A 16,541-nucleotide genomic window follows, 5' to 3' on the forward strand; every position below is an offset into this window, starting at 1 on the left:
GGGCGGTGCGTATTAATTTTGCGTTGGATTTGTGCAGTTTTGTGTACGCGCGCGTCTACCCTCTTTGGAGGGTTAGGACAATAGGATGGGATTATACGTGTTGCATTGTACGTATTATAGTGATCTGCGAATGTACAGTACGATACGAACGTTGAAATGAAATGGGGTGTGCTAAAATAATTGAATATATTTCTCAAATAGTTCCAGGAAAATTTCAGTTACTCTTTGGCCTATATTCGTAAGTAGAATCTCATCATTAAATAGTCTATTAAAAGCAAAAAAAAACGAAAGTATAGAGATTTAAGACTTATTTCTGGTACAACCACTTACAACAACGATTAACAGAGTGATAAAATAAGTACGTACTTATGTTAAAAGATTATTTCTTTGATCCTAGTCACGTCTTTAATAATTTGGGTAATAGTTAAAAATATTTTCTGTTTTCTATATTTAATCACCCTGTATCAAAATGCGTCGGCATTCTCCCAAAAACACGCAGTGTCTCCCTCTATCAACGCTTGCAGTAAACAATTGCAGATTATCAACGGTTATAATTGGTTTACACTTTATTTGCCCGTCTGTTCCTTGATTAGGAGGGATCCGAGAATCTATTTACATTTAAAACTATATACTTATTTTACATGTTAGGGTTACCTACCTATGCTTTCGATTATTTATTCTAATCAAAGAGGTATGCATACTTTTTATTGACGCTGTACTCGTATGTACATAGTCTTTCTTTCTTTTCTATATTATGGCTTCCACCGGACTTTCGGTGATTCTGCCAATGTCATGGTTTGAAGAGACACGAAGTTACAAAAATGGACGGTATACAATCTGAAAGGAGAAGGTTAACAAATGTACAAACACTATGTAAGTACATAGTCATAAGGCAGACCCACTAAGGGTCACAGGCTACCTGAGATACCTGGTAAAATACTTATCAAAGTCGAGTTTTGTGATTAAGAGTCGAGTCAGAATATGTAGACTTCCAAACTAAAGGAATTTATAACTCACTGCCAAAGTGCGAGGACGAATAAATTACACATCATTTTGATAAAATACAACATTTATTAAGCTAAGCTGGAATTACATAAATCACATCAGTATACAGTCTTAGGACAATATTTGGTGAACATACAGTATAACATAATTTTAAGTAGGAATTTAAGCTTAAATCATATCGCCTTTGTGACTGACTACAATTAGAACTAGATTTCTTGATAAATAGAAAGCTCTCACCCTAAACTTTTAAAATGCTAAGTCGATTTTCATTTTAACACCGATTTTTGAGTTATAAACACACGCAAAACATATATGATGGCATTTGGCATAACTTAAATTTTGAATAGAAGATTTTAATGCAAATATATTTTATTTTTCTTGTAGTTTTCAGAATCGATTAGCGCTAATGCACGCTAATCGATTCTGAAAAACTACAAGAAAAAGTGATTTCATGTATAGACGGAATAATAATAACGGAATAATGTATTTCTAAAGAGCAAGCGTGGTATTTGTTTTATTTTTGTGTTTTTGGGTGAGATGTAACAATACGCGTACAATGGCTAGAATTATTTTTTTTCTTAAGGTTAATTAAAATATAATAGCGGGAAATTAAGACAGAATGGCACCCGTATCACTCGAAGGAAGATTTCTCAGTCTTTTAGATACTTTCTTAAACAGTCGCCAAAGTTAATATAATAAAATGTAAACTTATCTTTTTATTAACAACAGCCAATTATAATCTACTTTACCTGGCACTAAAATAGTAAAAAATTCCAGCACCTTGAAAATTTAAATATACATTATGATAAATGACATGGTCAAACCTGCGTAGAATAGAGATCTTTTATAAGGCCCGTACATATCAAGTGAAAATATTAAGACGACGCTAATAAAAATAAAAGGTTTATAAATAAAATTTTAAATCATATACACTTAAAAATGTTTTTTCAATACAAACGTTGAACTAATTAATTTTAAAATCTATTTCGCTTTAAACAATACAAATGTTCAATAAAAACACAATGACCGAAGTATTTGGACGTTTTCATATTATAATGTTATCGAGCCTTGCTGAAAATATTTTGTTCTTAATCTTTGCGGACCTTACATTTAAAACTATAACATGATATGCATACAGGCTTCAATAAATCTTATTTCGTTTTACATATATACTTAAAAGGAATTATAAGACACCAAATTTAAACCAGTTTTCACATTATCATTCAGGCAAAAAGGGTCTTAAAATAGTTAGGTATTTATAACAACAGTGGAGTGCTTTCAGTAGGCCCAGGTTCGGTCCTGGGTTGAGCCACAATACGAAGGTAACGCCTGGAAACAAGATAAGTGATTAAATTTGACATTCTCTCACATCACGCATAAAAAACTGTAACTTGGATGTGATGAAGTTATATTATAACCTATCTCTGAGGCATTACACTTGAAGGTTAGTTATACACTTACCAGTGTCGCTTTTCTTGAAGCTGTCTTCTGCTTTCTACGTCAGGCATGCTGCGGGGAAGAGAGGGGAAGTGGGGACAACCTCAGTTATGATGAAGTTAAACTGCCTTCAAAATAGCTTTGAAGCTTAATGCTCGCATGAATGTAATTAACATACCAGTGTCGTCTCTCTTCGGGCTGTCTTCTGTCCACCATGTCGGGCATGACGGGGCTGATGCTGCGGGGGGGCGGGGGGAAGGGAGGGCGGCCCCGGTTGTGGTACTGCTGGAAGAGGAACCCGCTCATGGCCAGGGCTATCCACATTACTGTTACTGCCGCGTCTGAAACAATTCACATAGTGCCGTGCTTTCGTAACATTAAGACGCTTTCTTTCACAATTAAAGTTAGTTCTTGTCGGATTTTTAATACAACAGACGGGAAAAAGAGAGGATAAATTAGACTAAGAATTGTCTTTACCGCCTATGGTGTTAATGGCTTCAAATTTAACGACCACCACCGCAAAGTTTGTACATGAGGAAGTACAAAAAAGGGGGAAGAGGGGGGGGTGGGGAGATTGGAGTACAAGAGTTCAGTTTTTGACGGACTTCGTGCTCTTACCAAGAACAGCACGACTAGGACTAACACCAGTACAGTTTTGAACGATCGCAAATGATATGGTCAAATTTTTTGTCTTACCTTTCCATTCAAAAGGTGGCGACAGCACCGCTTTATCGAAATCCGGCACGACGGCCCTTCTAACCACATTAATGATGATGTACCGCAAATTGGACCCAAAGTAGAAGTCCATAGGGTACACAACTGCGTACGCGCCGATCACGGCACACGCCATAATGTTGCAGATGAAAGTCACAGAGACTAGAAGAACGGACACTATGAGCATTATGAATATGAACAGTGCCCAAAAGCCAAAGTCATCTTGCAACATCGTGATACCACCTGAAACAAAACATGACTAAAGTAATTGTAAATTTCCAGTAGCCTTAGTATTTCCTACTTTTTTCCGTACTTATTTCTCGATTTTCTATGTCTGTTTATGTGAGATAAACGATATTGTGCATCCCCTGTGCTATGACACGCGCTACGCCTTTTTATCGCGCGATGACTAGTCCTTTCCCGTTTCAAATACATACATACACACAAATAATCACGTCTTTATCACTTGCGGGAAAAGACAGAGCCAACAGTCTCGAAAAGACTGATAGACTATACTGTTCAGCTGTTCGGCTTAATTAAAGAGTTAAGATCCAAATAGTGACAGGTTGCTAGCCTATCGCCTAAAAGAAGAATCTCAAGTTTATAACCCTATCCCTTAGTCGCCTTTTACGACATCCATGGGAAAGAGATAGAGTGGTCCTATTATTGTTTCTATTGGTGCCTGGAACCACAATGCTACGGGGGCAGGTCAACGAGTGAATATATACTCGTAAAATAACTCTTTTATCTGACTCTTAACACATCAATCAATTAATAAAATATTTAGGCAATGGGGTTTTGTTTCACATTTTTTAACACTTACATTTACAAATGAAATCGACACTTATGTGAAACTGTTAATTAATCTTTATTATTTTACCTGGCAATCTATAATAGAATATGGCTGCAGTAAGAAATCCGATGTTCAAAGCTGGCAACAGAACAGACACCACTGGTATGCCATAGAACCACCAGAATAGACTCCACACCGCTCCGAAGAACGTTCCAGAAAGAAGCGCCGCTAGTACTAGAGCTGAAACAAATTTAATTTACAACTACCGCACTAGAGCGAAAATAATGGTTAAAAATCCTAAGAATATTGATAGGGTAAAATCCAAAAAAGGTTTCTGCGTTTATTTTCTTGCAAATAGACAATTGTAGTCTTATAGCTATAACCAGGGAGAAGTCCAATATTCCATTATATCGTTTGCGTGTTTAACGTTAAAATTTACATACATGAAAGTTATGCAATATTGAATTAGGATAAAATTTGTTTTTCTCAATTGTCGTAAAATTAAAAAAGGGTTAAGTTTATTCAACAAATCTAACATAATAAACTGGCTGGCTAATGACTAATCCATCATAACGCAACCAAAATCATTGTAGCATATAGGTTAGTACGCAGCGAGAGGACATTTCTTAAAACTCCCACAGGAAAGAGCAAACAGATTTAGTCAATAAGTAGTGTGCTAAATAGACTTTAAGTGATAAAAGAAAAAATATACCTGATGTATCCAACTCAGCGATTAATGAAATTAGAATATACGTAATCACTACTCCTGTTAGGACTCCGATGAGGAACATTTCAGTCTTGAAGAAGCGGTGGCCAAAGAAACACATGAATATGCCGCTGAACAAGAGCAGAGTGCAAATGAATCTTGACAGCAGGTCATCTGAAACAATAGGATTGTTACAGAAACAGTAGACTTCCATCATAACCGCGCTAACCCTCTATGGTTTTGATAAGTACATATGTAGAATAGTGCAAAGTTTATCTGCCCTCATTTGTTTTTAAAAAATAAATGATATAGAGGTCTTATTCCGCTGGTAACCACCCGGGCATGATTTGCCCAACAGTTAAACATTTAGATCTTTTAAAGCGGTATACATTACCAAGCAGCTCGCACCCGTCGACAAGAGGCCAGCAAGCGTACGAGTATCCCGGCGCGTACGCAGAATAAAATCCGTTAGGATTCGATAAATCCCGGGCCACCGCCACAAATACCATTCCAGTGCCTCGGTACGCGCTTATCATCCGCCTCATTATTTTCTTATTGTTTGTTTCGGGGATCTAAAACAAATTATCTCAATGATCTTCTTCTTTCTCTGAGGGTTAATCCCGGTTGTATCCTAATCTCTCTGGCAATGCACTGTTTTGATCATGATCTTGAATTGAGTATGTCAGGTGATCACACGTAGCGACTCCCTCAGCGACCTTTGCAGAAAAACCTCACCAATATTGTATCATAATTATAGCTGCACTGAATAAATGTGCGGATTCCCTAAATACGGCTTACACAAATGAGGATATAGGTCAAATGACGCACCCCAGGCTCCTCTCCAGAGGTGAGAACGCAACCAGGACTAACGCCAGAAGGATGATGACTGTATTCTGACTTCCTATACTAATTTGAATCTTGGTTGGTTACATATTAGATAGGTCGCGGGTAAAAGCTATTTATTAATAAAAGTATTATTAGGAGTGATAATTTTGACTACCGCTCCATTCAATAATGGTTTGATGAAGGCCATTAAACATCTAATGATTTTTCTACCCATTAGGACTTTAATAGTTATTTGAATGATTCATAAAATAATTGCGAAAAATATTCATTGGTTAATCACGAAATTTAACAAGTTTAACTTGCAAAATATATCCTTTGAAACCTGGAGAACTGCGGCTGCGTAGTCGCAGTCACAGTCGTAGTCGCATGTTGTATCGAAGTTTGCATAAATGCTCCAATTCGTAGGCACTTTTTTGCGCGATTATGGTTTTTCTCTATTGGGGTTTCTGGCATCGCCACATTTTCAAGGCGGGATAGGGTCGATAACAAAAAAAAATTCTGGCCGAATTGAGAACCACTTCCTTTTTTGAAGTCATTTAAAACTAAAAATCATGGTTAACAAGCACACCTCAATTCCATTCTCCATGATCTTGTCTAGCGTCATCATATTCTTCAGACCGTTAAAGTAAGAGTCTTCATTAAAGTTCCGTTCAGGTAAGTACATCATATAAACTGAGACCTGTGCGAACTGTGAACTGGCACAATCGCGGTCTTTGGCTATTTGGGCAGGAGCTGTGTCAGCCAGGATGTAGTCTTCGAATGTCGTGACCCTGACATAAGGAGGAACTGGCTGTGGGAATTCTATGTTACAACCACCAGGTATTGGGTCTGTAAACATACTTCATTATTAATTTATTAGTGACCCACACCAACTTTAAAAGCCACACCAAAATAAGTATGATATTGACAAAGATAGATATCAACTTTCCACAGAAAACCCTTTTTCCAACATTTAAACAGAAACAAAATCCATCCATAACTTCCCGAGATTAGTGAATATGAAGAGACAGACAGAGAAAATAGAGAGACTTATTAATACTATGTAGTGATAAGCTAAACAAGAGTAACCAGTAGGACAATTATTTACAAATGTTGATAAGGTATGTATCATATTCTCTCTCTCTCTCTCTCTCTCTCTCTCTCTCTCTCTCTCTCTCATACGTTTTACTTAGAAAAGGAGAGAGGGAAGATAAAACATGCCTTTTCAATATGTGAATAGCCCCACAGAAAATTGTATTTGGTGCACAAGCGTAACCTCTCCTCATCTAATTAGTATACTGCTCATGCCTTCTAGTGTTACTAAATGACTATTTCTATATGGTGACTACTATTATATGGTGTTAGAGAAAGGCAAACAATAATTGATTATGAAAATAACCTACATGACAAATTATGCTTTAAACTAATATATGAATGTCTTGTTTTTATCTGTAATGAGGTAGTGCAGAAACTCTCAAAAAGATTGAAAGGGCACATTCAGCAAATTTTTAAAAGTATCATATGACATATACATAATGTAAATAAAAAATGTTTACCTGTTGATGAATATCCAAAAACCGCAACATACAACTTGAGACCTAATTTATTAAGATTTTCAATGAAAAATGTATCTATTTTCGGAATAACAGCACTGTAGAAACCCACATTGGTTCCTGTTTGTGTGGACTTGACATTTTTGGTGTTATTATACACAGTTATATTATGAATGTGACTATGCACTTGGAAAACAATGAAATAAACATTCGGATTGATATCCTCAAAGTCAATTTGAACATTTGATGATTGGTTGATATAAAGGAACTCCCCATAAAGTTGCCTGTTCATATGCGTTATAGATTTGTTTAACGGAATTGAAATTGCTGAAAAGTAAGAAACTTTTAAATATTTAGAATAATTTATAACTAAAAATAAATAAATATATACAGGACAAATTACACAGATTGAGTTAGCCTCGAAGTAAGTTCGAAACTTGTGTGATGAGATACTAACTCAACAATACTATATTTTATAATAAATACTTATATAGATAAACATCCAAGACCCAAGCCAATCAGAAAAAGTTATTTTCTCATCATGCCCTGGCCGGGATTTGAACCCAGGACCTCTGGTGTCACAGACAAGCGTACTACTGCTGCGACACAGAGGCCGTCATAACTATATTGTAAACATTGCTACTTTCTTAGAAAGTTGTATTCTGTAGGCAAAACACATAACCACTCTTTTTATAACAATAAAGGTTTAGCACAATATCCCTAAATTTAATCATATTATTATTTATTTAATGCTTTTCCTGCTTTTTAGTCACATTACTATTTTTTTAAATCATGGTGCGGGTGATATAGCACTGAAAATCTTTTGAATTTTATTAAGTTTCAAACATAACCAAGTAGAAATTATGTAAGCATTCATGTATCGCATCATTGATCCACTTGAATGCAGATGTACTAGTTCTGTCTAATACAGAGTAGGTACTAAATCAATTTCTCTTTTGAATTACTTGTATAGTAGTATAACTATATGAGAGAGACAAGAGTGTAAAATGTAACTGTAGTGCTTTCAGTTACAGAAGGAACAAACATTCTTAAATAAAAATATAAGCCATAAGACACTCTGCCTAGCTGGTCAGTCAATCCAAATTTGTGTGTCAGTTGCAAACAAATAAAAACATTAACTTTATAATTTTTTTGGAACTATGGGCTAGGGTGAGAAGTCTTAAATTTAAATATACTTTAGTAAATACGATAAATTTAGAGAAAATAATCCTAACCTATGCGCGTAAAATAAGTTTTAGCTTTTTTACATGTACTTAACAATACTTACATTGAGCGTCCCCAAAAACTATATGTGCAAAGACACAAATAAACGTAATGGTATATTTAGACGAAATCATTTTGTTACGAATGTTTATTTTGATTAAGTCTTGCCTGCTTTCAATCCTCTGAACGAGCTGTTTTTAAACATTTATTCAAGTGCTTCATCAAATGAACACCAACACCGTGTCTATACACATTTTCATTGCGTAAATTTGTTTAAAGTAAAAGAAATCGCGGGCACTTAATTTAGTAGGTACTAATTATAGTAAGTAATTTCAATGAAATTCACTTTAAACAACTCGAACTATTGAACAAAACACAGGTTTGTATTATCTACAATCTCAGGGTACAAAGAATAGAGGGACGTCCGATATGACATTGATAGACGTCAATGTCATGTCAGATATTTACGATAGAAAATTTAAAAATATTTCCCTCCTTGTTCACGATGGAACCAGCCCCAGCTGTTTCTATTTTTATTATGACACGAAACGGGATAATGATAATTTATCGCGCGATAAAAACGGCGTCGTGAGTGCTATGCTACGGGGGCAGAAGCGAAAAGAAGTCAGGATTCAGAAAGGTTGGTTTCAAATTGGTTTATTGTTAATAGTTAGTTGGTTAAGCTCAAAAAAACTTTTTCTAGACTGCACTGATAAAGAATAAGTATATGTAAGTATAGGTACAGAGTTTTTGTAAAGCGAATGCGAGGAGCATGGAGAATGGAATGTATTTAATACATGCTTTTCTTTTTATACATTCAGAATTTGCCCAAGAAGTTCGTTTGGCGATGCGTCCAAACGCTAATGTATGAGTATGGAAAAAGGTAGGTGTATGGCTTTTGAGTATTAAATTACTCTTAAGGTAAGGGTATGATAGACAATGCATGAAATCAGGAAATTGAGTGATAGGATATGGAACAGCGTAACATGACATAATAATATAAGGAAATGCCGTGTGTTGGGAAAGAAGTAACGTTACGGGAAAAGTAGGTAAAATATTCGAATAATGTTCAAATTGAATCTTTGAATTGAATGAATTTACCGCAATGAAATGAAGAATGAACCAACAAGAACCTTTTTGAACACGAATCGATTCTTTAGCCGGCCGCTAGAGTGCACTCACGCATGATCTGTCAAAATCCATAAACATGGCGGCGAGCGATCAATGAAGTTGTATAGTGTAGTGATAGTGAAGTCTAGTGTAAAAATTGAAATGAATAAACTAACTTTTGTGTATGTGCTTGAAAATTAACATTAATGGAACATGGGGAGAGGTCAGGAGTTGTTGGATGCGGCACGAGAAGGAGACAGACGGACTGTAGAGAAAATACTTGGACAAATCGCTAAAAGGAGTGGTCCATTTACAAGGTAGGTCATTCATGTTTTTACAGTTTTATCCAGAAGTATGATGAAAATGTTCGAGTTATTTAACAAATTTTAACATACATAAAGCCAGGTTTTATCCAGCTATTCAGTGATACAATTGTATGAGTTTGCTTATCAATTTGATCAACAATAATCCATTGTTATTATGATAAGACATACTATTTGAGATGTATTACAAGGTACTTGAATATTGGTCCATTGCGACTTTAATTGAATCGTCAGTGTAATTGCTGTTTATCTGTAGCTCAGTGGACTAAGTAGCATTACTTGACATTGTACAAGGCCATGTGCATTTAATGACCTACAAAAAGTAATTACAGGTATCATTTAGACTTATGTTAGGTGTAAGATTTTTTAAATAGTCAATACTAAAGATATAGGTATATTTTCTTGAATGGTTGTATTAATTTTGTCAGTAAGGTCTCCTGCTCCTATACTGAGATTACTTATAACATATTTTTCTGAAGCAACAGAATCATTAAAAGAATCCACCTAGGTATCATGAATTGATTTTGTAGCTTTAGGTTCAGCCTTGCAATCATCTATCATCATCATTTTCCGCTAGTCAATTTCACAATATTTGGCATAGACATTGTCCCTTTGTTTGACATAGTTACTGATGTGGTTTTCCTTGTATTATTATGAGAACTAGCTTGGTCATTTTGTATACTAAACACCAAAATTTAGTACAATTCACTTATTGGCCTGATATTCTTTAAGTTTCAACTATTATACTTATAGATCATTTCACACTGCGAAAAGAGACTCAAATTTGATGTTGCACATATACATATACTATTAAAATAACTACAGCCGGTAATATGTACTTGAATCCATAAAACCATGGAACATTCTAGCCAGGTCTTTATTTATTAAAACTTCTCCATAAAGTTCCCTTAATTTTACTTGTCACAATGTTACCATGGGGCTTTCATGCTGGTCTGCTAGTGAAGATGTGTTTGGCAGATGTTAACTTTAAGACATCCATGGTAAAGATATGGAGTGGTTCTATTAAGTGCTGAAAACAACATGGCACATGAGATCATCTTTTAGGTAATGGGCTAGGAACCATTCACTATCTCTAAATCTCACTTCCATCACTATGCCAACCATCTATTAACTCTTCATCAATTTCTGCTACTGAAGTAATTTTGTAGGAACTTGATTTTATCAAAGTGGTTGAAAAGATTGCTGGTGGTTGAATAAAAATGTGATCCTACAGTTTCCCATGTCAGCCATGAGCCAGTATGGCAGAGGTCAAATAAGACTTGTTATATGCAAGTTTAAAAAAAAACAATATTTAAGCAAGGTCTCTTTACCCTGCACAAAAGGAGATTGCCATGCAGTCTGACTTTAATCACCTCACCTACAGAGAGAGTTTCAAAGAATTGGGCATGCAACTAGATTGGCAAACCAAAAGCGAGAAATTTAAATTGTAAGGGTCATTTTATGAAAGGTGAAGCTTCAGTCTCACCACAGCTATTTTAAGTACAAAATTTTTTCACGGGTTTCAGCTCCTGTGGGAATTTTCAGGAAAAATTAGGTTTAAAGATCTTTATTTGACTCATAAAGAATTAAATTAACTTATAATGAGCCATAATTTAATACAAATAAATAGTAAACAAGTAACACATTTAAGCAGTGTTAAATTTTTAAATAAACACAGTTGTCACAACAATAAGTTTAAACTTGTTCGTAGACATGTTTTTTAATCTTTCTGTGAACAAAGTCAAAGATTTGCATTTTTTCAGTTCATTTGGCATTCTGTTGTACATTTGCACCCCTTCATACAATATGTTTCTCTTACCGTAGTTGGTTTGGGGTGTGATTAGTTTTATTTTATTAGTATTTCTTAAATGGTGCTTATATGTTTTTATTAGGTTACTGAAGGTTTAGTCTGTCTCTGTTTGTACCAAATATCATTAAAAACTATCTCCACTCTCTACCGGGACGTTTTTGAGTTTTGCAAACAAAAAAAACTTTTCTTATTCTTAAGTAATTATTATAGTATGGATTATCATGGATTTAAAGACATTGTTTAGTGGTAATCTTTAGGGTATACGTCAGCCATTAGGGCTAACAATCAGTATTGTTTTTCATCAACAAACAGGTGCACTGACCCCTACACCATAGAGGCTGATAAATTAATTTGACCAATCAGAAATGCAACAAGATATTAGCTTATCTATTTAAGGAAGTCGGATAACTGAAACCATTATGGTTAAGTGTTTGGCGGTGCGCCAGACGCCAATCGATGAGGTACGTTGAACTTTTGTCTGTCTGTAGGTGCATTTGTATATGTAATGCATAATGTTTTATAATTATGATGTTTGTATACGCGCCGAAATTTGTCCAAACGTGTTGAAAACAAAACTTGTAATGCCGAGCTTGTAAAACTAGCAAAAAATGTGTGGGATTTTTGAAAATGACGTAAAAATATATTTTTTTAAATTGTTTACAGCAAATTATAGAACGGCTTTGCCTTGCACCAGATGCAAAGTTGTGCAAGGGAGCTAACATAAAAACATTAAATGATACGTCTTGCCTGAAGGGTTAGGGAGAGACTACATCTTTCCCCTTGTCATGATCCCAGCATACTTTCGCTTCATCCGTTTTCGTAACCTTTTTCATGCACTTCGAGTTCGGGCTCACTTGACTTGACCTTTCCCCAGGACCTCTCTTTCCTATTCCTGTCATTATCATCTTTCACATCACTACATTTCCTTATCACACTATTTCTTATTTTGTCATACAATTTTACATAATCATTCTACAAAACGCCCCGTTTTTTACCGCCTTTATTGTGTTTTCGTGTTTCTTCAATGCAATTAATGATCTAACTAGGTCAGTTATGAATTGTTGGTTTACTTTACATTAAGTGAACAAAAGTCACTAGCATGATTGCTACATAACTGTAATTTGCAATTTAATATTCAATGACGTCTTTCGAGGCATCTCTTTTACGGCAGGTGCCTAGGTCCTGCAATATGAGGCGTCGTGTGTGTCCAATTTTCAAGCGCCAAAACTAACGGTATATCTAGTTATTTTTTGTTTCCGGCAACCCAAAACATTCGCATGAACAGTTTTATGTTATGCGACACTTGTTTTGTCAACGTTGTTTGCAAATGTATTGAAATATACGTTGCAAGTCGCTATTGCTGAAATACATTTAAAGCATAGTTCAGTCTCATCTTCATTAATCTTCTTAGTCGAAAACTCTTGTCAGAGTGATCGTGGTTGCGCAGATGAGGCACCTACATAGAGAGGTGTTCGGCAGGTTATAGAATATAAAGTATAATTTGAAGAAATAGACTATTCTGCGGATTCAATAATTCATTATACGATATCCCTAGTAAAATTCTAAAATCTCAAATACGTAAATTAAACTAATCAGGCAGTAGGTTGCCCCTGAACTTGCATTCCTCGGCTTTTCTCGGTGCTCATATTGTATAAACAAATTGAAAATGGTTTTCTATTTATGTCACACCTCTCATATTTTCATCAAAATTGGTTCAATGTCGTGTAGATATTTGTCGTGTCACAATCACGAGCCTTCGTGTAGCTACAAAAAAAAGTATAGTAGACCCTAATATTTTCTAAACTTATGATAGGATACCGCGCCATACCGCTCCAAAATAGTGATGCGACTCGAATGGGATGTTGTGACTCGAGTCACTCGAGTAATTTTACAGCCTCACTCGAGTCATACTCGAGTTTTCGAGTTACTCGAGTAAAAAATCTCACTCGAGTAAAAATCTCACTCGAGTTGAAAGTTTGCAATTCGAGTGCAATTTTTATTTAACTAGTATCATTGTCATGGATGGACTAATATGAAATAAAATACACATTATAAGAATTTCAACATATTATTTATTTAAGTAATCAACAATGTACAATGATGAGATCTTCCTAAGAAGTAAGAATAATTAAATTTCCATGAATGGTTGACTATTCATGACAATCACATTTTATGCAATTTCAGTTACAAGTAACTTAGTTTTTTTTTATTATTAATATCAATAACTATATTAAATCAGACTGTCTCAGACTTTTGTTTATTATATTGCATACAATCAATTTTTCTTTAATGATAATTAAAAAAATATCCAATCATAGCTTATTTATTTTGAAGACAATTAAACTAAATAAAGTGACATAAACCTATATTTCAAACAAAATATGCTCTAATTAACATCAACTATTCATACAAAACAAATAAAAATATATTCTTCAAGACAAATCAACAATCATAATTGTGCTTAACTTAACATTTTTACTTCTTTGTGAACAATCATATTTTATGCAATTTTAGTTACAAGTAACTTAGTTTTCTTTTTATTATTTTTATTATTAATAAATATCAATAACTATATTAAATCAGACTGTCTCAGACTTTTGTTTAGTATAGCTTACAATCAAGTTTTCTTTAATGATAATAAAAAAAATCATAACTTATTAATTTTAAAGACAATTAAACTAAATAAAGTTATATAAAAACAAAATATGCTCTAACAAACATTAAATATTCATACAAAACAAATAAAAATAGATTCTTAAAGACAAATCAATAATAATAATTGTGCTTAACTTAACATTTTTCTTCTTTGTGAAAAAAATAAAATAATAAAAAATATTATGAGAAGTAACTATTTAGAAAAATGATTTCGTCTACTTTTTTAGAATCTAATCTATTTCTTCTTTGGTTACAAATTAAGGCTGCTTTAGAGAACACTCGTTCTGCAGGAACGGATGATGCAGGTATACATAAATATTTAATAGCTAACTCATATAACTCCGGCATCGCTTTTTTTCGCTGTTCCCAAAATAGTATTGGTTCGAGATGACGATCTAAATATTGCATTTCTCTATATTGTTTCACAATCACTATAGCAGAAGAAGTAGTTGTTTGTATTAATTCTCTCTCTGATATTTTTTTGTCAAAATCCTCCCATAAATCATTAGCCTTATTATTTGTGCCAATGCTAGCATTAGCATTACTTGACGTGTTCACTGTCTGACTAGATTCATCAGGAGCTAAATTCCTATTTTTTTTTATAATCTCTGATTCTAACTCTTCTATAACCCATTGGGCAGCCTTTTCTGCATTGGCTTCGAGGCCAAAACCAGCTTTCTTGTAGCGGGGGTCTAAAAAAGTGGATTTGGCAGCAGTTTTGTTGGTCTCTAAGATACCGAGGCGTTTAGTGATAGCAGAATGCAAAGAGATTTTTAGATTTTCACCTATTTCTGTAACCGGAACCTTCTTTATAAGACAAGTTTGGACATTTCTGATTAACGGTATCATAGAGGACAAAGTTGGATATTTTTCGCCAGATAGTATTGTAGTCAATTGCTCAATAGGTTTTAAAACACTGACGCAATCTTCTATTGCCTCCCATTGGTTAGCAGTGAAATTTTCCGGAGCAGAAGACATGGTAGACAATGCGGCTGATAAGGATAATTTAGTCTGTAGTAGTCTCTCCATCATTTCAAAACTTGAGTTCCATCTTGTAATAACCTCTTGTTTTAATTTTATGACAGGGTGGTTCATCTGCTCTTGCAGTTCTTTTAATTTGTAAGCTGCTTTAGTACTTTGTTTGAAATAAGTTACTACAGTATGACATTTTTCTAACAATGACGTCAATGGCAAGTTTGATTTTTTACAGTCAGATACTGCTAAATTTAGAGTATGGGCCACACAAAAGTGATTTCTTTTATTTAAATATTCCGATACAGCCTTTTTAATATTGGAGGCGTTGTCAGTTACAACAGTAACAACTTTGTCACTGATTCTCCATTCCTCCAAAACAGTATCTAAAACGTTGGCTATAACAGTCGCAGAATGTACATCTTTTACTTCTACTGTGCTTAACGTACGCGCGAATAGTTTTGATTCGCTAATGAAATGAACTGTGACCGTCAAATACGACTTATTGCTATCCGAGGTCCACATATCTGTAGTTAGAGCCAAATTCTTTACATCTTCTAGCTTATCAGCTAGAGAAGAGCGTGCCAGTTGGTACTGTTGAGGTAAATACCTTTCCGACAAAGTTTTTCTGTCTGGGAGAATGTAATCGGCATGTAATGTCCGGACAAAGTTGATAAATCCTTTATTTTCTACTATTTGCAAAGGCTGAATATCAGTGCAAATCATTTTAACGAGGGCAATATCAATATCTTTTTGGGTTTGTTTTTTGGACGATGAAAAACATAGCTGTTTATAACGCCTCTTTTTGGTAGCACACTCTTCAGGTCTAGTCGTATCAGAGCCAACAGTTTCCACTTGATTATTAGCGGTAGATGTTGATAGTCCACATGAATTATTAATTTTGCTGTCTCTATCTATGGATTTATCTTTATTTTCAAAAAAACCACTGAATTGGAGCGAATGTTTTCCTCGCATATGTGTTATTAAGTTGGTGGTATTCCCGAAATCTTTATATTGTTTTTTACAAATTTTACATATGACAGTTTTATTGGTACTGTTTTTTTCGAAATATAACCACACTGATGATTTCTGTTTAGCTCCATTTTCTTTTTCACTCATATTTTTTAACAATATAATTAAGTAGGTTACTTACAATCAAATACCTAAGGTATAATCACTTTTACACTTTAATTTATATTCACCAATACTAAGAATATCAACTCTTTTACGTATTTTTCACTTTTAAACACTAATATTCAATCAATTTTGGTAAAAAAAACTTAAAGTACGGCTAACTACGAGATGCAAGTTTAAACCTGTCAGTTTTGATTTGTTTGTACCGGCCCGACACAGATAAGTAAAATAGAGTAGTGAAGTGACATCTAGTGGCAACAGAATTAACTCGATGCGCCGA

At 34.4% G+C, this 16,541-nt stretch overlaps 2 protein-coding genes across 2 annotated transcripts in view; one reads left to right on the forward strand and one right to left on the reverse strand.

Annotated features, from left to right (window-relative positions):
• Nucleotides 1-1,452: 1,452 nt before the first annotated feature.
• Nucleotides 1,453-8,676, reverse strand: LOC106140770 (transmembrane 7 superfamily member 3-like). Its single transcript, XM_060950356.1, has 9 exons — nt 8,322-8,676; nt 7,037-7,360; nt 6,070-6,329; nt 5,050-5,227; nt 4,662-4,829; nt 4,037-4,189; nt 3,139-3,399; nt 2,621-2,783; nt 1,453-2,334 (listed from the first exon to the last, which is right to left on the reverse strand). Exons 1-9 carry the CDS (start codon nt 8,389-8,391, stop codon nt 2,262-2,264), a joined length of 1,650 nt encoding a protein of 549 aa, XP_060806339.1. The 5' UTR covers nt 8,392-8,676; the 3' UTR covers nt 1,453-2,261.
• Nucleotides 8,677-9,446: 770 nt separating this feature from the next.
• The window catches only part of LOC106140771 (uncharacterized), a 41,584-nt gene continuing 34,489 nt past the window's right edge, over nt 9,447-16,541 (forward strand). The window contains exon 1 of the mRNA XM_060950304.1: nt 9,447-9,684. Within this exon, the coding sequence (XP_060806287.1) occupies nt 9,581-9,684 (104 nt within the window). The 5' untranslated portion in view covers nt 9,447-9,580. The remainder of the gene's footprint in view (nt 9,685-16,541) is intronic.

The sequence above is a fragment of the Amyelois transitella genome, chromosome 21, assembly GCF_032362555.1.
Source record: "Amyelois transitella isolate CPQ chromosome 21, ilAmyTran1.1, whole genome shotgun sequence".
Lineage (NCBI taxonomy): Eukaryota > Metazoa > Arthropoda > Insecta > Lepidoptera > Pyralidae > Amyelois > Amyelois transitella.

Coding starts and splice junctions, on each gene's coding strand:
- LOC106140770 (XM_060950356.1), bottom strand. CDS start 8,391: ATGATTTCGTCTAAATATACCATTACGTTTATTTGTGTCTTTGCACAT. Junction 7,361..8,321: donor AGTTTTTGGGGACGCTCAAT/GTAAGTATTGTT, acceptor CTTACTTTTCAG/CAATTTCAATTCCGTTAAAC. Junction 4,830..5,049: donor CGACGGGTGCGAGCTGCTTG/GTAATGTATACC, acceptor CTATTGTTTCAG/ATGACCTGCTGTCAAGATTC.